This window comes from Hippopotamus amphibius, chromosome 6, assembly GCF_030028045.1.
Source record: "Hippopotamus amphibius kiboko isolate mHipAmp2 chromosome 6, mHipAmp2.hap2, whole genome shotgun sequence".
NCBI lineage: Eukaryota > Metazoa > Chordata > Mammalia > Artiodactyla > Hippopotamidae > Hippopotamus > Hippopotamus amphibius.
Genome location: NC_080191.1, coordinates 38,302,227 through 38,322,599, shown reverse-complemented (window position 1 = coordinate 38,322,599; position 20,373 = coordinate 38,302,227). Strand labels below are relative to the sequence as shown.

The 20,373-nt window shown below is 35.5% G+C and overlaps 1 protein-coding gene across 6 annotated transcripts in view; it reads left to right on the top strand.

Moving 5' to 3' along the window:
• MED23 (mediator complex subunit 23) overlaps nucleotides 1-20,373 on the top strand; it is an 80,587-nt gene that overhangs the window by 20,708 nt on the left and 39,506 nt on the right. For 2 of the 6 annotated variants that reach the window (XM_057740387.1, XM_057740386.1), the window contains exons 16-30: nucleotides 1,400-1,542; nucleotides 2,616-2,790; nucleotides 3,324-3,487; nucleotides 5,640-5,764; nucleotides 6,807-7,012; nucleotides 7,102-7,282; nucleotides 8,241-8,411; nucleotides 8,818-9,034; nucleotides 10,704-10,940; nucleotides 11,899-12,064; nucleotides 12,627-12,699; nucleotides 13,632-13,846; nucleotides 14,494-14,614; nucleotides 15,355-15,486; nucleotides 17,104-17,278. In XM_057740387.1, the coding sequence (XP_057596370.1) occupies nucleotides 1,400-1,542; nucleotides 2,616-2,790; nucleotides 3,324-3,487; nucleotides 5,640-5,764; nucleotides 6,807-7,012; nucleotides 7,102-7,282; nucleotides 8,241-8,411; nucleotides 8,818-9,034; nucleotides 10,704-10,940; nucleotides 11,899-12,064; nucleotides 12,627-12,699; nucleotides 13,632-13,846; nucleotides 14,494-14,614; nucleotides 15,355-15,486; nucleotides 17,104-17,271 (2,494 nt within the window). In that variant the 3' untranslated portion in view covers nucleotides 17,272-17,278. Of the gene's footprint in view, nucleotides 1-1,399; nucleotides 1,543-2,615; nucleotides 2,791-3,323; nucleotides 3,488-5,639; nucleotides 5,765-6,806; nucleotides 7,013-7,101; nucleotides 7,283-8,240; nucleotides 8,412-8,817; nucleotides 9,035-10,703; nucleotides 10,941-11,898; nucleotides 12,065-12,626; nucleotides 12,700-13,631; nucleotides 13,847-14,493; nucleotides 14,615-15,354; nucleotides 15,487-17,103; nucleotides 20,319-20,373 lie in introns of those variants that run through there. The other 4 variants (XM_057740385.1, XM_057740389.1, XR_009054449.1 and 1 more) reach the window with 3 other exon arrangements.

Sequence of the window (20,373 nt, the reverse complement as noted above, 5' to 3'; positions counted from 1 at the left end):
AGTCTTTTCTATGTATAAATATATGAATTTATAGGGTTTTTTTTAAAATGTGTTTTTAACTACAGTACTATTTTATAACCACCTTTTTCTCATAGTAATCTATTAAACACCTGTTTATTTTCATTTTGTTTTAATTAAACACCTTTTTAGATCTAATGCTTTTCAGAAACATCTGTTTTAATTGCTACAAAGAAGTCTTTTGTGTGTCTATATATGATTCTTTAGTCATTTCCACATTGTTGGATATTGAGATTGTTTGCAATGTCTCAGTGTTATAAAGATAGCTATGAAGGTTTATCGTTTTGGCTGTCTTTGCATATATCCATAATTCCATTTTTATTGAATAATTGGCTGAAAGTGGAATTGCCGAGTCCAGGGATGCAAATATTGTAATACCTTTCCTGTATTGGCTCTACATAAGGGTGCTTTTAGAATTGACGTTTATGGTTTCTAAAAGACAGAAAAGGCTCTGTTGGGTACGTGATACTAGAACCTCAGGTGCCCATAAGAGACAAGCTGATAGTGTGAGTGATGCCTGCCTGGTCCTGCATAAAGGCGAGTCAGATAACAGTGCACATGGAAGCCTATGTATATAGAGGGATTGAGGCTGACTGGAGCGTGCGGGGCTCAACTCACATGCTGCCACTTGGGCTAATTTCTGTAATGTAAGAATGCTTACTAGTATAGCTAGTTCTTGTAAATTTTTTTTTGAAAAGGGCTAGAAATTCAAATTTTTTTTTTAGACTTTCAACCGTTAAGTATTGGCTCAAACTTCAAACACTGCATAGGTCAAAGAGAATGGAGGGAGTGGGTGGGGTGCAGCATTGGTTCTAGAAAAACCATGCTGTTTTTCAAATGGTGGACATTGTGCTAGAATTATACATGCGCTTTACTGGCACATGCGACGAAGTTGAGGAAAGCCCTGTTAGAACCTAACATTTGGGTCTTAGCAGTGATTTGTTATGAAATTTAACAAAAGTTAATTTCTTTTTTTTTTTTTATTTATTATTTTTTTGGGGGTACACCAAGTTCAATCATCTGTTTTTATACACATAACAAAAGTTAATTTCTTAAATGGTTTTAGTTACATATTTGAAAAAGAAAAACAGCCTAAAACGATTCAAGTTTATTCTTATAAGTTGTACCCAAAATTTGCTTTTCCGTGAGCAGAGATCCTGTTGCACATTGAAAGCAGCTTGGAAACCAGAATTAGTCTCACCTTGTACAGTGCATCACTACCATGTGTCCTGCACAACCTAAATGATTAAAACAGAGTTGATTCATGTCATATATTTAAGTTCAGATTTATACAAAGTTCTCTGTAAGTAGAATAATCGCTGTATTTATGTCAAAAATATGGATTTTTATTTTATTTTATGTTGTTGTTGTTTCTCCTCAGCCTTATCCACAGCATTGCTACCAGAGTGATAAAACTTGCTCATGCAAAGTCCAGTGTGGCCTTGGCTCCAGCCCTAGTGGAAACTTATAGCCGTTTATTGGTCTATATGGAAATAGAGTCTTTGGGCATCAAAGGATTTATCAGTAAGGAGGACTTTCTGGCATTTATAACCATTAACCCTTTCATTCATTCAACATATACTTTTCTAGTTGCTAGGGATACAGCAGTGTACAGAAGTCACTGCCATCATAGAGATTACCTACTAATGAGGAAGATAAACAGCAAATTTAAATAAGTGAAATATGGAATATGTCAGGTGATAAATCTTACAGAGGAAAAATAAAGCAAAAAAAAGGGGGGGAATAGACCTTACAGAGGGTTAAGGGGGTGGGGTGCATTTTTTTAAAGTAAAGTTATGGTTGGAAAAGGGTGGCATGTGATTGTGCTAAGTGCTTGGGATGCAGTGAGCAGGACAGGCATGATGCCTGTACTCATATGAAGACCCACGGTCCCATTTGCCTCTCTTGCTGATTTGCCCCGGGACTACAATGAGTACCAGGTCTGACTGGCAGTAGGGAAGGAGTGTTCCTGCATTGCAGAAGACAGCTTACAGTGTCTGTTGTTTATTATGCAGTTCTAAGTAATAGATACTTTCTAATATGGAAGTGTTTTTCTGATTTGTGGTAATTATAACTTTTTACCAATACAGTATCATTTTAACCATGGTTACTCTTCTTTCCAGATAATTGAAAGCCAAATTAAACTTTCTTAGCAGGGAGGAGGGGGTATGATACAATTTGTGTATTAAAGAGTGGTCCTCAAGCTGCAAGAGATTGGGAACATTAAATTTATAAAAGTAATTTAAAAGATAACTAAAAATAAAGTGAGGAAAGTTAACCTTTTCCCATATTCTGGCTCTTATTTTACTTTTCCAGATCAACTTTGTATCATTTGTCAAATTCCAGAGAAAAAAGTAAACTTGGTGTATTATATTGAATAAAGATCTGGATTTTCTTCCTTATAATTAAAGTACAAATTATGGAAAACATTTGGAAAATATAGGTGTATATATGTGTGCATGTGTATCTGTGTTTGCTTGTGTGTGTGTTCATGATCAAAATCTTTGCATGAATTTTACTCAGTGTGACTTTTCTTTAAATATCTTTTAATACACAGCTTTTACTGATTGGTGCCTTAAACTGTCTTGTTCCTCAAGGTCAGCTTCTGCCAACTGTTTTCAAGTCTCATGCCTGGGGAATCTTGCATACCCTGCTTGAGATGTTCAGCTACCGGATGCACCACATTCAGCCTCATTACAGAGTTCAGCTCCTGAGTCATCTTCACACTTTGGCTGCAGTTGCACAAACAAACCAGAACCAGCTCCATCTCTGGTGAGCTCATTGGAGACTGTCTTTCCTTGGATTTATTAGAAACTTTGTTGGAGACGGGGAACTTAATCCGTTACCTTAACAGTATTTTTATTCACTGTCCTAAAACTCCACTGCTTCTGGTGTGTTTAATTTCCAATGCAGAAGTAGTAGAGTCCAGCTTTTAAATAGAAACCTACTAAGATAGTTGAACCATTGTCTAGGAATCTTTCAAATTTTAGAAGTAATTTTTGAAATGCTGTGTATCCAGGTGAAATTTTTTAGTCTTACAGTCTACAGGCTATCTTTTTCAAATGTGTAAAAATGTCAGATGGTTTTTGCTATAAAATTCGGCAACTTGGGTTTTTTAAACAAATTAAGCAAAGCTCATTCTCACATAAAAGATGAGTTCGTTTGTTTTTAATGAAAGAAGGGAAATTTATAGTCTGCATGTTTTCGCATTGTGATTAACCTAGAATTAGATTTAATTCTATAGTTCTCAGATTTTATATGCAGCTTAATCTTTTCATGATTGTTTTTGTTCTCCCATTTTTCAGTGTTGAGAGCACTGCACTCAGGCTTATAACAGCATTAGGTAGCTCGGAGGTACAGCCACAGTTTACCCGCTTCCTTAGCGATCCCAAAACGGTGCTCTCAGCGGAATCCGAAGAACTGAACCGCGCCTTGATATTGACCTTAGCCAGAGCAACTCACGTAACAGGTACAGTGACTATGCAGCCACCAGCAACAGAAACAGATGAGTCAGAGTGTGCTCTGTCCCTCCTGACTACTAAGGAGTGGCGGGGGTAACATACGGAAAAGATTCTTCACTTGTTTCTGAAAAACCAGTTGTTGTTTTGATATCTTCATTTCAGTCATTAATGTAAGTTCTTCTGTGTACCAGCATTTTAACTAGGTTGAACATAAGTTTTCAGTCATCTGACATCATTTTGAAGTCATGGTTCTTGAGCTTTTGGTCTCAGGACCACTTTATACTCTTAAACAAATAATCATAATAATAACTGAAATTCCCAAAGATTTTCTGTTTATATGGATTATATCTATGATATTTACTTTGTTAGATATTAAAGTAGGAGTTTTTAAAATATCTGATTCATCTTATAATAACAATAATAAACCTATTGCATGTTAACATAGATGATGTCATTTTTGTGAAAAATAAACCTTATGTAGTCCAGAACAAAACTTCAATGAGAAGTACTGTTGTTTTACATTTTTTTCATTTCTTTAATGTCTGATGTAAAGCAACATTGCTAGATTCTCATATTTGCTTCTACATTTCATCTATTGCAAATGTTATTTTAGTAGAAGTAAGGAAAAAGAAATATGACCATACACAGGCGATTGGAAAGGGGAAGGGTATTTTAATAGCTTTTTCAGCTAATTATGAATATTCTTTGATGTCACACAAAATTGGAAAATTGATAGTTTCTTAAATGTTAGTTGCAATGTGGAATCCAAAGTCCTATCAGTGAACTCTTTGTACCCTGTTACATTATAATCTACTGGTTTGTTTTGTACATTTAATAGATTTTGTGTTCATGCATATTTTGTAACTTCATGAATTGGTTTTTGGAAAACATTGGTTTACTGGAGTTACGTAGATAGATCTTGTAAATGTTGACACATTTTATTATACAGTATCAGAAAATTACATTTTTTAATCTCACTACAGATTTCATTGGGAAAAAATCTTATAAGTTTTGGAAAACTGTTAGGCTTGTGGTAGTGGATATAAGTTTTCCAAAATTCTAATTTTCACTTGAAAGGACAAATTTTATCACTGGTAATAGATGCAGTCATTTGTCCTTCTTGAAGTGACAAGCTCCCTTTGTTAATTTTCTAGAACATGTCTCCCTAATATCCAAATCTGAAAAACTAGGTGTTCTTTCAAGTAAATTTGGAATTCCATGAAAAAAAGAGCTAATTTGACCCAATACTCAATCACACAAGTGTTTTTCCTCAAGATACTCATCATACTTTGGTGTGTAGCTGTTATACCTTATTGTGTACTTTCATTTTATCACATAGAATATTACAAATACCTGTACTTAAGAGCTGAGATATAATCTTTTTTACTATTTTATGAAGGATATTCTTGAGTGAAACTGGCACTTTTTCTTCTTTTTCCTGCCAAGAGTGTGTTGTGGTGAAGATTACAACGACTATTAGTATAGTTTGGTACCACTGTTTGATGTGTTCTAAGGACCAGCAGTGTTACCTACCACTGCTTTTGTGCCATCAGTGCATGTTTCAACACCGTAAAAAGGCCAATGATATCTTAGTATTATTATTATTATTTTAATAGCATTGACCGTATTGAATCCTTGAAAGGATATTGGGGACCCACAGAGTCTGCAGACTACACTCTGAGAACGGCTATTTTAAAAAAAATAGTTATTGAATTTAGTGACCTCAAATACATTTGTGTTAACTGTCTTATTTTACGTAAATAAACCTCTTTGATTTAGAGAGCTATAGTCTATAGCTGTTTCAACCACCAGAAAAGATAATCTGCAGTACTTTATTAATGTACATTTAATGGATTATTCTATTTTCTTGGCTCAGTAAAGTGCTAATACCTCATTTTCAGAGTGAACTAAATGAGCAGTCGTGGTGGGCCTATACCACTGTTGTATCATTGGTGCTCTGTAATCTTTAAAAAAATAAGATACCAAATATCATTTGTATTCTTCTCACTAGTTGTGTTCATATTTATTGATGTGATAGTAGTGAATGCGCTGCAGTGAAATTCTCTGAGTGTACATACTTGTGACTTTTTCTGTGATATCGTTTATGAATTGTGGCCATGATCTTTTATATCTGGGTTACAACTCTTTGTTTGTGTTTAGATTTTTTTACAGGCTCTGATTCAATTCAGGGAACCTGGTGTAAAGACATACTTCAGACCATTATGAGTTTTACTCCTCATAATTGGGCTTCACACACTCTTAGTTGTTTTCCAGGCCCACTACAGGTAATTTTGTCTTGAATTATACATTGAATATGTAGTGTATGAAATTGTTCTTCCCATTTACTGTGTTATTCTAGAGAGTTTTGATGACATCCAAAGAAAATTAGCTTTTATTTCTTTTTTTTATAAATCTTTGCTATTACTTCCAAAATCTCTTGAGTGGTTCCTTGTCCTGCTATAGGACTGGATATGTTCCTAAAATTTTAGATGTTATGGCTTCATCTTATTAGTTAACAGTTGTAGAATCTTGTGAGATTTAACACGTTACCTGAAAAATTCTCTCTCTCTCATAGAACAGGAATGGGGAGAAATACAGTGTGATGGAGCTTCACAGAATACACATATGTACATTTGACTGATTTTTTTTAAATCACACAGAGAGAAAAACTATAAACTGGCTTTTATAATATGGAGAAAGGAAAACCTCATCTGTCTTCTACTTGTCAGAGAACATTTTAGGCATAATGAATATCTGGTTTCTATAACTTCTAATAGGGCTGGAACAGTAGGTCTCAAATTTATCAGAATCACTTGTAGGGCTTGTTTAGCTACAGATTGCTGAACCCCAGCTGCAGAGCTTCTGATTCAGTAGGTCTAGGATGGGGCCTGAGAATTTACATTTCTTACAGGTGCCAGGTAGTGCTGATTCTGATGGTCTGGGGACCATACTCTGAGAATCACTCGGCTAGTGTAATGGATTTTCCTTATAGAGATACTAAAATATGTAAGCGAAGAGTACAGGAATTTCTTTTTCTTTCCCCTTTTTTCAAAGATGAGCAGAAGTATCAACAAATGATTGAAGAAAGTTTGAATTCAGGCTTGCTTGGAATTTCTGTTTAGAAAATCTAGGAAAGGAATCTTACAGATAATCCAGTCGAGCCTTTGTATTTTCCCAGTATAGAAATTCACTCCTTGATTACTGAGTGGCTTGAGGTCACCTGGAATTTATTAGTGTTAGAGTCAAGCCTGGAACTGGTTTCTTGACTCTTTAGCCTGTGCCCTTTTTACTACAACCATTGAAATAAACTTCTGATCTTCCTTGTAGGCATTCTTTAAACAAAATAATGTACCTCAGGAAAGCCGTTTTAATCTGAAAAAAAACGTGGAGGAGGAGTATAGGAAGTGGAAGTCAATGACCAATGAAAATGACATCATCACCCACTTCTCTGCACAGCGCTCTCCTCCCCTCTTCCTTTGTCTTCTCTGGAAAATGCTCCTGGAAACAGATCATATTAATCAGATTGGCTATAGGTAAGCCACAAACCTAGATGAGCATGCCATTTGGCAATCCATTATACCATAACAGCAATGTAATTCGTTTTTTACTCTCTGCTTTCCAGGGTATTAGAGAGAATTGGAGCCAGGGCCTTGGTAGTCCACGTGAGAACATTTGCAGATTTCCTGGTATATGAGTTCTCTACATCAGCTGGGGGTCAGCAACTCAACAAATGTATTGAAATTCTTAATGACATGGTGTGGAAGTACAACATTGTTACATTGGACAGATTAATTCTCTGTCTGGTAAGAATACACTTACAGATTTCTAAGCAGTCCCATTCTCTTTTGCATCAGTGTGTGTGACTAATGCATCTTGTGCTGATCTACTCTATGTTGTTTCTAAGGATTTAATGAATTTATACTATAAATCAAGCATTGTTATCAATTCTCAAAGGAACTAAAGATTCCCCAGTTTCTTTATTCATTCATTCATTCACTAAGCATGTATTGAATATCTACTATGTTGTATGCACAGAAGGTATAGAAGTAAATAGGATAGATGTGGTCCTGGCCTTGTGATGCTCTGAGTTGATTCTCAAAGGCTCCTACTAGAGGCAGGAAGTAGTAAAAAGTCACTGAATTTTTTCCAGAGTGCTAATAACCATTTCTGTACACTTTGGTAGCTATAGTTATAACTGAGTGTTTCTTATAGCCACCCAATATTCCCCAAGTGGTTTTTTTCTCCTGACATTGATGTCTGTTTCAGGCCACATTTTAAGAAAAATCACTGAGCCAGGCTAGAAAATGCTGCATTTTTTAAAAACACTATAATGGTGATATTTAGGGGGCTTAAGTAGTTAACATTTACCCCTTAGCTGTAGAGCATAGCTATAAAGATGGTTAGAGTCTAGTAAGAGAAATAAGGTAAGTCTATAAATCAGTAAAATAAAAGGATAAGTTAGAGGTGTAGGGAAGATATAACCAGGCAGTAATGAGAGATCACATCTACCTAGGTGATGGATCTTGAAGGGTGGGTTAAATTTAGAAAAATAAAGACAGACATTCCAGGTGAGAGCCAAAAATAGGCAAGAAAGGGTCATATATGTTTGGGGAATGCTGAACAGTTGTTTTGGGGTAGACTAGGCATATAATGAAATTCTAATAATCCTGAGATTTTACTGTTTTCAAATTTAGACTCTTCAGAGGCATGCTTTTGCACAGGTTGGGCATTTTCGTATAATTTTTCTGTTCTTCTCCAAAGGCCATGCGTAGTCACGAAGGGAATGAAGCCCAGGTTTGTTATTTCATAATTCAGTTGCTGTTGCTCAAACCAAATGATTTTAGAAATCGAGTAAGTGACTTTGTGAAGGAAAATTCCCCAGAACACTGGCTACAGAATGACTGGCACACCAAACACATGAATTATCACAAGGTACTAATTAAAATTAGTGCATCAGTTAATCCTTTTTAAGGCCAAACTTTAGGCATTTGGCTAATTAACTTGGCTGTTTTCTCTGCAGCTCTGCTCTTTTCTCTCTGGTCTGTATAGATGTGAATTAGCTCCTTAAACTTTCTCAGGGTTCTAGAGTATCTCTCATGTTAAGAGTAAATTGAAACTACAGTTTTAGTAGACATGGGTACTTATAATACAAAATGAAAAGTGTTATTATCCTTTTGTATGTAAATCTCTTTTGGTATATCTTTGGGGTAATTGAGTTTTTTGTTAAGTAAAGGACTCTAGATTTCATTGCGTTGAAAAATGGCAGATTTATTTTAGCTCTTTTTTTAAGAAAATAGAAAAAGATCCCTAAACTTTTACCATTTCCTCACTTCTACAGAAATATCCAGAGAAGCTCTATTTTGAGGGCCTGGCGGAGCAGGTCGATCCTCCTGTGCCAATTCAGTCTCCCTATCTGCCCATCTATTTTGGAAATGTGTGTCTCCGATTCCTTCCAGTATTCGACATAGTAATCCACAGATTTTTAGAGTTGCTCCCAGTATCCAAATCATTGGAGACTCTACTAGATCACCTGGGAGGCTTGTATAAATTTCATGGTGAGCTGTTTCAAGTTTTAATTCTATCTAATAACTCTATAGACAAAAGTAGGCTGAACATAACCATATCAGTAATAGTATTTCTAAAGGTTTTATTTTAATAATTTTTAATAAAAGTGTTTTGAGGGGAAGTGCTATGTGATGATGCCATGAAGTATAAAATAGACAACATAAAAATATCAATAGGTAAATCATAGCAAAAAAAAAGTAATATGCAAGAGATGCCTTATTTTATAAATTGTGTGATTAATTACCAAGTCAGTATAGAAAAGAGTATGAGTTCAGAACAAACTGATGTTACTGTGAACTAAACAGATCTTGGCAGGCTTCTTGGATGGATAGGGTTTGAACTATGATGTATGTGATTTGTATGAACAGAAAGGAGAAGAGAGCATATTAAGCAAAAGGAATGCTTTGGGAAAATCATGAAGGTGTTATAAACAAGGCATTTTGAAAACAATTGCCTCGTTGGGCTAAATTGTACCTGGCAGTAGATCACCATAACCAGGCTGGGAAGTTCTGATATATAACCTGCAGATAATCCAGAGTTAACTAGAAGTTACTTAGTAAAGTCATGGCACAAGAAAGCATTCTTTTAGAAAGGTGAATCCAGTTGCAGTTGCAACATGACTTGGAAGGAGGAAGCCATTTCAAAGACTTATGTCAAGATGTTCAGGGGTATGATTAGCATCTAAACAAGTGTGGTGGCATTTAAGATGAGAAAGTAGGGACAGATTGTCAAGGAAGTAGGAATTGAGCTTGACTGACCAATTATGGGGGGAATACCAAAAGGAAGAAATCAAAGACAACCCTAAAGTTTTGAGCCTGGTAACTAGAGAATAATAAAGTCGGTGACAGAGCACAGAAGTCCTGGAGCAGCCACTGTGGGGACAGAGCGTAATTATCTGGAGGGCAGTGCTTCTTAGTCCTTGATCTAAGATGTCTCCCTTCAAAGCAGAAGTCTGAATTGTGTTTTAGCACTGCAGAGTAGGTATGACGTTCAAGGGAGTATTCCTTGAAGAACGCTTTCCTTTTGGATCGGGTAATATATGCACGTGATGCAGTGAGAAGTAGTTAGTCCCATCCCTGTCCTCCAGCTAGGCAGCTTCTTTCCCTGTAGGCAGCCACTGTTACCAGTTTCTTGTGTATCCTGTCTTAAATGTTCTGGGGTTAGTAGTTTTTTGGTTTTTTTTTTTTTTCCACAAATATTATGTAATATACACATTGTTCACCTTATTTTTTTTAACCTTAATAATGTATTAGGATTGATTATTGTGTATCAGTACATACAAAGTTGCTTCATACATGCCATAACTGACTTTAACCAGTCGCCTGTTTTTCACCATTTAGGCTGTTCTAACCTTTGCTAGTATAAACAAGGCTGCAGTGACATGCTTGCACATATGTCATTTTTGCAGGATAAATTTCCAGGAGTGTAATTGCTACCCCAGAATGTGATGAATATCCTTCAGTATAAGCTGTGTATATTGTTAGAAGCCTTCTGCCTTGTCCTAGACTAAAAATATTCATTGTATGCAATTGACCAACATGTGAAATAGTTTCATAACTTTCTGAGCTGTTTTTTGGTAGTCTTGAAAATAGAAGATTAGTTTTTCACAGTTGTGAATAACCAGGCAAACATTGTAATGATCTGTTTTCTTCTTGGCAGATCGTCCAGTGACTTATTTGTATAATACTCTGCACTATTATGAAATGCACCTGAGAAATCGCGAAAGTCTCAAACGGAAACTTGTCCATGCGATCATTGGTTCACTCAAGGATAACCGACCACAGGGCTGGTGTCTAAGTGACACTTATCTGAAATGCGCTATGAATGCTCGAGAAGACAATCCCTGGATCCCAGATGACTCCTACTATTGCAAATTGATTGGCAGACTAGTAGACAATATCCTTTTTATGGTGATTTTCCAGATTCTTCAGAAATAACTATATGTTGATTTTTGTGAACATATATTATCTTAAGTATTCCAAGAAGTTTATATATTCTAAGACTTCAGTTTTTTTAAGATCATTTATTTTTTAATTTTTACCTCTGTAAAGCTTTTGACATCTTAAATTAGCAGCATCATGCCAGATAGAAAGAAATGCACTCCATTAAAATTTATATTTAGAAAAAGACCTTAGAGATTTGTTTCAAAGAAGAAAATCCTATTCCTAAATAAATGTACTACATATTATAGTACATATATCTGCTTGCCACTGGAGAACATAGAATTTTGTTGCTTTAATAAATCCCTGAATGTTTTTTAAAACATTAATAGATAATAATAAAACATTTTTTTGTAGTTAAAAAGATTCTATATTGGTATTTTTATTTCTTCACTTTTATTTCATTTTAAATTATTAGCACACTGTGCTTAATATGTCTATACACCATGCCACTATTTACTAGATAGAGCAGTTTTACATAAATAAGCATGATTTGTTTTCCTACACAAGGAATTATTTCCTGAAGTAAAAGAATTACTCATGAGAAAGTAATGTTCTTATTAACTTTCCTATAACTATTAAAAGAAGATAGGTTGATAAAGCCTGGGGATACCTTGGTTGCATCTATAGCTATCATGTCAGTTATAAGAGCCCACTTATATAAGACCAACCATTTATACCTGTGGTTGATCACATGGTTGCTATCAGTACATTTCAGTCGTGTCAAATTTATTTGTATTTGGTTTGTATTGTTTGCCTCTTAAGCTCTCTGATAAATCACTTCATAAGGGCTCATGATCAGATAAATTGATAATCAAATGAGATGTTTACACGTGAAACATTTGAAAACTGGTTACAAATGTGAGCCTTTAATCTCAGAATAATCAAGTAGTTATTGCTTTAATCATCTGCACCGATGGCTGGCAAATCTCCTGGTCCATTCCCAAACTGTGACTGGAGATTCAACGAGTTTCCCAACCCTGCTGCCCACGCACTGCATGTTACTTGTGTGGAGCTCATGGCCTTGGCTGTTTCAGGCCAGGATGTTGGAAATGCTCTTCTAAATGTTGTCCTGAAAAGGTGTGTATCCTGTTTCATGCAATAAGATTTATTGTTTATTTGTAGAGAGTGATATTTTATTTGGAGCTGTTCGACAAACCTGTCATCCCAAAGCGAATGCACGTTGAATAGTGACTGTCTTTTGGTTCCAGATCTTGTCGTTGTGATGTAGGTGAAATGGAATGAGCCCTGAACAGGGTCAGAAGACCTGGGTTTGTTCCCACTTCTACTCTTTATTAGCTGTTTGACATTTAATTTAGGAATAATGTTAACTTCTCACTAAAGACAGTCTTTTCAAGATTCCCTTCTTAAAGTCTGACATAAAGTAGGGGATAATGATTGGAGAAGAGTATAAATAAGTGAAATAGTCTTTCAGCTCAGTAACGTTGTTAAAGGAAACAACAACAACAAAGCCTTATTTAGCTTTTGTTTACATTTTTACTCAATAAAAATCCATTGTAGTTTTATTGAAATAGGTTAGTTGTCAACCCCCAAATTATATATGTTCTCAAATAAGATCCATTGTCAACCATATAGAATGTTTTAATAATTTCACTCTTTTATTCTTTTTCCCCACTAACAGTCAGCCTTTAGTGCCACGAGAGAACATTACAGCATGGATGAATGCAATTGGGTTGATCATCACTGCCCTACCAGTGAGTTAATCATTGTGATTTGTACAAGATCATCATGCAATTAATGAAATGTTTCATAATTTTTAAGTTTTCACGTTATCATTGCTTCAGAAATGTACAGTGACTATTTTCTTTGCCTTTTGCATCAGATCTAATAAATCTACCTAACTTATGGGTCCCTGCATCCTTCGGTCCCACCTTATCTATCCAACCTTGGTTTTCCCATTAAAATCTGATCTACTCTCAACCCCTTAACGTGTTATGTATCTAGAACCTTTGCTCCTGCAAATAATGCTTGTTGAGACATGTTTCAGGTACTTCTGCCGCGTAAGAGAGTATACCAGAACCCTTATTCCTTCTCTCACCTTCTCTAAAACCTACCCATTCTTTGCTGGCTTAGGGCTTGCTTTTTCAGTGAAGCCTTCCATGATTTCTCTGTTCATGTGAAGTCTCCCTTCTGTGACCTCCACATGTGTCTTGTCAGCACCACACAGTTGTCTCACGTCTTTGAATGTCAGTAATATTGTCTAAACCTGAGCTTTCCAAACTTGTTTGATTATACACCTTTATGAATCACTTTTTCCTTATATTCCTCCAAAATATATGTATATATATATGTCGATATATATACACACACACACACACATAGTTAGTAATTATAAATGTGTACCAGAGTTATCTGTATAGTAAATATAGGTAAAGTCAATTTACTGTGTAGTAAATATCAGATACTAATGAACTGGACAGACACATGTATGGAGCCCTCTAAGATGCTTCTTCCCAGGTTGTTATTGACTTAATTTGACTTGTGAAACCACACAAAGACACAAGCTGGATAAGTAGAAACACATAAGAATGGTGCTTTTATTTTTAGGCTTTGGAGTAGAATATTGGATACGGGGTGGAATATGGATAAATGCTATTTTTCATCAGGCTTTCTCCTGTTTTTAAAGGAGCCGTATTGGATTGTCCTTCATGATCGAATTGTGAGTGTTATCAGCAGTCCCAGCCTGACGTCTGAGACAGAGTGGGTCGGCTATCCTTTCCGCCTCTTTGATTTCACGGCTTGTCATCAGTCCTACTCCGAGATGAGCTGTAGTTACACGTTAGCTCTGGCACATGCGGTGTGGCACCATTCTAGCATTGGGCAGCTTTCTCTTATTCCCAAGTAAGTATTGCGATTTCTTAAAGACATTTGATTTATCATTTTGTTTCTGTTTTTAAATCTCATTTATGCATGAGGTATATATCTCATTCAATAGAACAACTTAAAAGTAAAAGTCTTAAGAAGTTTCTGGGTATCAGAAAGCCTCCTTTATTTCAGAATTGTTTGAAGGAAGTTAATTTCTATGTATAAGTAATAATCTGATACCCATTACCACTTCAGGAGATTTAGTCAAATGCATTCTTTTTCCAAAATATATCCCAGAAGTTGCCTTTTGAACTGCATAACTAATATTAGCTTATTTTCTGATTTTTTGACTATATAATTGGTATTAATTAGATTCAGATTTCTTGAGAATGGCTTTTATGTTAGGTTGGTTATCTTTTTATTTCAAATAGTTCACATTCTGTCATTCATTAATTTTACTATTAGGAATGACTTCTAAATCTGAAGTAATTTATTTCAGTAATCAAATGAAAATAAGAGCAAGTGAGAGATTTGAGATTAATGTAAAATATTACCAAAATTAAAAGAAACTTTTTAAGAAAGATGATAAATTTTGCAAATACTCAGGTAGGCTATATTAAACAAGAAACAATTCAGCTGCTTTCAAGTAGCAAGAGATTTTTATTTTTGTTTTTAAATTTTAGGTTTCTCACTGAAGTACTTCTTCCTATAGTGAAGACTGAGTTCCAGCTGCTTTATGTGTACCATCTTGTGGGACCATTTTTACAAAGATTTCAGCAAGAGAGAACTCGATGTATGATAGAGGTAAAATGCAGTCTGGGTTTTCCTTGATAAGATTAAGTTCTAAAAGATATATTAAGATTTATTTCCTAGTGTTTTTCAAACTGCATGTCATTACTGTTAGTAGAAAAATCATTTTAGTGGGATCTGAGAGCAATTTTTGAGTGTCTTCATAACTTAGTATGCCTATAATGAGCTTGGTGTGGGATGTGTGGAACTGGAGATAAGGGGGATATACGTCTCATCAAGGTTGAGAAGAAAGTTAAGGAAGCAGAAGTGCATTTGAGAACGTGCACTATAGTACAGAGGAACTTATTAAAATCATGAGAGTAGTTGAAGTCAATCACCTATAACAAGAGAGTAGATAGAAGATGAGCCAGGAATAGAAACTTAAGGTATGAGCCACCAAATGGAACTAAAAAGATCTAGTATAAAGGCTCCCTGAGATTGTAGGTATCCCAGAAATTGAGAGATGGTTTCTAGGAAAGGGATTGTCTATCTCTTAATTTTAAGAGAAATTACTAAGTTAGGAAGAGAAATTGCATTTAAGCTCCATTAGGAGGCAGTTTGTAGCACTCTGGATTCCATTATAAATGCGAGCAGTATCATGTCACCCATGTGCATAGAGGCCTGTGTGATAGTGACAGTTCCGTAACAAACATGTTATCCTCTGTGCTAGTCTTGTAATGGAGTCCAGCTGCATCATGCTGAATTATTGAACCATTTTTTACCATTTAAATAATTTTATATTATTTGTTAAATAGATTGGTGTGGCATTTTATGACATGTTGCTGAATGTAGACCAGTGTAGCACCCATTTAAACTACATGGATCCCATCTGTGACTTCCTGTATCATATGAAATATATGTTTACTGGTGACAGTGTAAAAGAGCAAGTAAGTTCACTTTAATTATTTTTTAATGATGTTTAGTTTAGAAAACTGAAACATGTCAGATAGACTTGTTTGGATGAGTAGGGTTTTTTGGTTAATTTTTTTCTTTGAAGGGGACAGGATTGATAGACCTTTTTAGGCTACATGGCATATTATCCTGGACATAGTATTAAAGTAAATTTATAATTTCTCACACTTTTCCCCTTGATATTTGCAACAAAACATCTGAAAAAGTTTTGGGGGTTTATTAACAGTAAACTCGTTAGGAAGAAACAGTACAGTATGACTACTGAAAAGATCAGAGAGGTCTTGTGTTATGAGTGAAGCAGGGCTTAGTTTTCCCCACAGTGATTAGGGTACACTGTGGGACAAATCACAGCATGACTAGAAGACGAAAACTGGGAAGGTCAAGAGAATAACTAATGAAGAGTATTTGAAGGAACTGGAGGTGCTTAACTTGAATTTTAAAGCCCTGGGGAATTAATTGTATCCTTACTACTTGGGCGTTGCCATTTGGAATAGCTATTGAATTTGTTCTGTATCACTTTAAAAGGCATACAAACTCTGATAAAGTTAAAGGGAGGCACGTTGTGACTCAACATATAAAGAGCCACTTCCTGGGAGGGCTGTCTCAAAGTGGAAAGGACCTCCTTAAATCATAACTGAGTTTCCTGTCTTTGGGAACCAGAATCTCAGCTGTTTTAGAAGGGTGGAGGGAGGGCAGACAGGTGAAATTAAGTGACCTCCCCTCCATACCTTAATGTTGTTTCTCTCTAAAATGGGAAAGGAGCATAAATTGATATACGTAAACATATGGACCCTAGTCTGCAGGATTCGTTCTTTGGAGCTGGCGACGTGGTCTGGGAAGGGTGTTGACTCCTCTGTCTCAGCAAGATTGTCAAGTGGGAACCAATACAGAAATGTTCTCTTTAGCATATTCCTTATATTTGGGCCTAAGAAACTTTGACACAGGGAATACAGAAAGGAAGAATTATTAATAGACTGATCCTTCCTAGTAAGATCCAAGAACATTAGAGTAAAGCTAAGAAAGCTATATATTTATTATCCTCGATGTATTTATTTCTATAAAGTATTTTAAATGAGTAGATCTAATATTATTTAGTTTGAATTCCAGGTGTAAATCAAAACTAAAAACAGTTAGCTTTATAGATAAATGTTATGAACATAAGTTGTTCAAAGAACTTCGAAATGTCGTGCTTTATGCTTCTGCAAAGATGGCATTTGAAAAGGATGATCCCCTTAGTGGATGTGTGGAATTCCCACTGTAAACTCTACTAACTGTTGGCAGTGGGCTGACTGGCTAGCTAGGTAAATGAGTATGTTTTTGTAAGTGTATGCATATATAGATAGATATGTATGCACATACACATATATACATGCAGACAGTGTGTGTGTAAGGGACAATGTGTGTTTTTTGTCATGTAGGAGAAAAATAGTTTTATCTGCTTATGTTAAAACACAAAACATGCAGAGGAATTTCCAATCTACCCATTCCACTCCATAGTTTATTGTCTCAGGATATGTGTAAATCGCTTCTTTAAAGGCGGGAAATTGAAGTTCTCTGGTTAAAATATTTTTTAATGTGTCTTCATTTTTTAGGTAGAGAAGATTATCTGTAATTTAAAACCAGCTTTAAAACTTCGTCTTCGATTCATCACTCACATTAGCAAGATGGAACCTGCTGCAGTGCCTCCACAAGCCGTCAGTAGTGGGTCTCCAGCACCTCAGTCGAATCAGGTGCCAGTGTCTCTGCCAGTGACTCAGTGACGTCAGGGTGTGTTGTGGTGAAAACGAACTCGAATATATGAAATCTGAACATGGTCATGCTGCATAGTGGTGGAGTAGAGGCAGTGATGTTCAGATTGTTTTATTCTGATTCAAGTGGTGAATCTATTGACTTCTAGCTCCCATCTCCCTATCTATGTTTTTGTCTCTAAGAGATCAGGTAAGCTACACATTGTTCATATCCACAACAGAATATTAGAGTTACCTAAGAACGTGGACATATCTGATCAAATGACTTTTATTAGGCACTCTCAATCTTTTCTATTTTGGCCATTATTTTTGTTTTTGTTTTTTAGTATTAATGACTTGGTCAGTCTTCAAATACACTGTTTTAAAGGCACCACACATGTAAAATAGTTATTACAAATCCTTTTATACATAAATTTCTTTGGGTATATCTTTGGGATAAGAGATTTTTGTCAAGTAAAGGACTGTAGATTTTATTGCATTACAGCAGCAAACAGTTTCATATTCTTTTAAAAATGAGTTAAACTTTAATCATAGATTTCCAAGTAAATGGGCTAGTATTTCTGTCAGGGTAGATTGGCAAGTTTTTGCCTTTGCTGTGGACTTGAGCTTACTACATGAAATGAGTTGGAAGCCGTGTAAGAAAATAACATAGCTAGAAATGCGTAAACTTAATAATATCATGCTTAAGTGGTGATTCTTCAGTCTCTTTTTAAAAATTCCAGGTTGATACTCTCACCTGGCGAATGATGTGATTCTTTGAATTTTTATAGTCTTAAGGTTTTTAAGTATTTATATTTTAAAATATCATGTACATTTTGGTTTTTTGAGTTTATTAGATTTTGAGAGACATACTGTTGGTGGGGTGGGGGAAGTGGCATTAAGATTGTAAAAGACCTGAAAAATAATTAGCAAAATCTGTTGAATGAATAAACTGTCCGATTAATTACTCAGTATGAATGAGCATCTGCTGTGTGCCAGGCAGTGTACTGGCTGGATTAGAACAGAGAACTGAGCTACTTCCATGGGTTGTACACTATAGTCGGTGACTGACATTGACCTAGGAATTAAGAGGTACTGATTTCTTTTTAAAAAGAATTAATGAAGTTTAACCAACTGTACTTCAAATTTGTATTTCCAAATACATTCCTCCTAGTCCTTTGTCTTCTTCACAGTTCACACTATCATATCATTCAATTTGTATTTGTCATGCAAGGACAGCTTAAAATTTATATAATGGTATAAGCAGCTTTTCTAAGCTCATAATATTCTTAAAATTCTCCAGAAATTTTATGCTAGAAATAATTTCAAGTATTAATCTAGTCTCAATATATTCTTGCTGCCTCAAGGAATATATTGCTTTGGGATCCTAGAATGGGAATAATTATAATACTGGTATTATACAAACATAATACCATACAGATTCCAATTTTATTAAAAATTCAGTTTTTTCTCTCTGCCTTAAAGAATTGGGAATATGATTTTCCCCAAGTAGGCTTTTAAGAGATTATTAATCAGAGACATTAATAGAGGACAGAAGCTTTATGTGTTTAGAATGCAGCTGAAGAAAAAATATTTATATCTGTACTTTACAGTACAGGAGTTAGTAACTCCATGTGCCTATTGAGCACTTGAAATGTGGAACTGGATTTTTTATTTTATTAAGCTTTAATTAATTTAACCACCTGTGGCTTCTGTATTGCTTAATGTTCTCTAGAGTAAGAGCCATTATAATTGCTCTTATCGAAAAGTCATTCAGTAAAATATTTATCCTACAAAGTCCATGGTGTCAACAGGTTTAAAATTCTGGGTTGCAGGCAAAAAATCAGATGGTAGAGGCTTTTTAACACATAAAGCTGTTATAACAAGAACAACAATAAAAATTATTTTACGGAGCCTACTTCATTACAGAATCCACTTTGAGTTCTATAAAAGTTGTAGGAAAGGGGAAGAGTTTCCTTCCCTTGTTTTGATTATAGTTTATTCTCATTTATTTTTCCACTTCCTTCACTATATAACAGCCAAGGTGAGTTTTTAGGATGTTTAGGAGTTCAACCAGTGAGACATACTGTAATTGCAGTGAGTGGAAGGTGGGGCATTTGGAAGCCACAAATAATTTTAGGTGAAATCCCGATCTGAATTATTGTGGTCCGAGCGTGGGTTGGAAAAGAATTTCCAGACACAAGGCAGAATGCAAGGAAGATAGAGTTTATTAGAGAGAAGGGATGCTGCAAGAACAGCGGGCCAACTTCCTGGTAGCCAGGGAAAGTCGACCCTGAGCATGGGTTGCTTGCCTGTTTTTATAGCCAGGGAACCTGCGATAATCTACTGACTGGGCAGAGTATGTATACTTTTAGTATGCTGAGCAGAAGAAAAATGGGGCAAATATCTTTCCTTATTTGGGATGGGCAAGGGACATGACATGCTGCTTGGAAAAGTTTTGGGACATTGCAATTGTTGCATTGTACAGAGTGACAGGAGTCCTGTACCTCTTTGTTCCACCAGTGTTGGCCCTTTGAGTCTATCTTGTTCTTTGTCCTTGGCGCATACCACATGAATTAGCATATCTTAGAAATAAAATAGCAGTTTGATTTCTTTCCTCCATTTCCCAAAAGACTATCTGAATAGCAGTCATGCTTAAAATATCAAACAATATCATGTTTGATGCTTAAAAAAGTAAAACATGGTCATCTAACATTAATGAACTTGGAGATTGCCCAAGCCTTATAATTATCCATCTTACAGATGAAGGAACCAGAGCCAGAGAATTTAAATAGCTTCAAGGTCTTACACTGTTTTGGGGATGATGGTCTCACTGTGGCTTTTTGAATATTTATAGTGGTCTTAACCAGGATGTGTGTTGTGTGTGTGTCTGTGTCTGTGTGTGTGTGTTTTGCATGTATTTAGAAACCTGTGTAGGGATGGCAGAATCTTATAAAGAGATAAAGAGAAAAGAAGTTTCTAGGGATTAAAGCTTTGAACTATATGGAAACATGGTCCCTTTTCATGTGGGTAGCTTTATCTCCTGAAATCAAGAGTTCCACTCTATGTCTAGGGGCTGATATAGGTGTTTATTTTTAATGCCAGCACATTTTTATTTGGAAATGAATATGTATT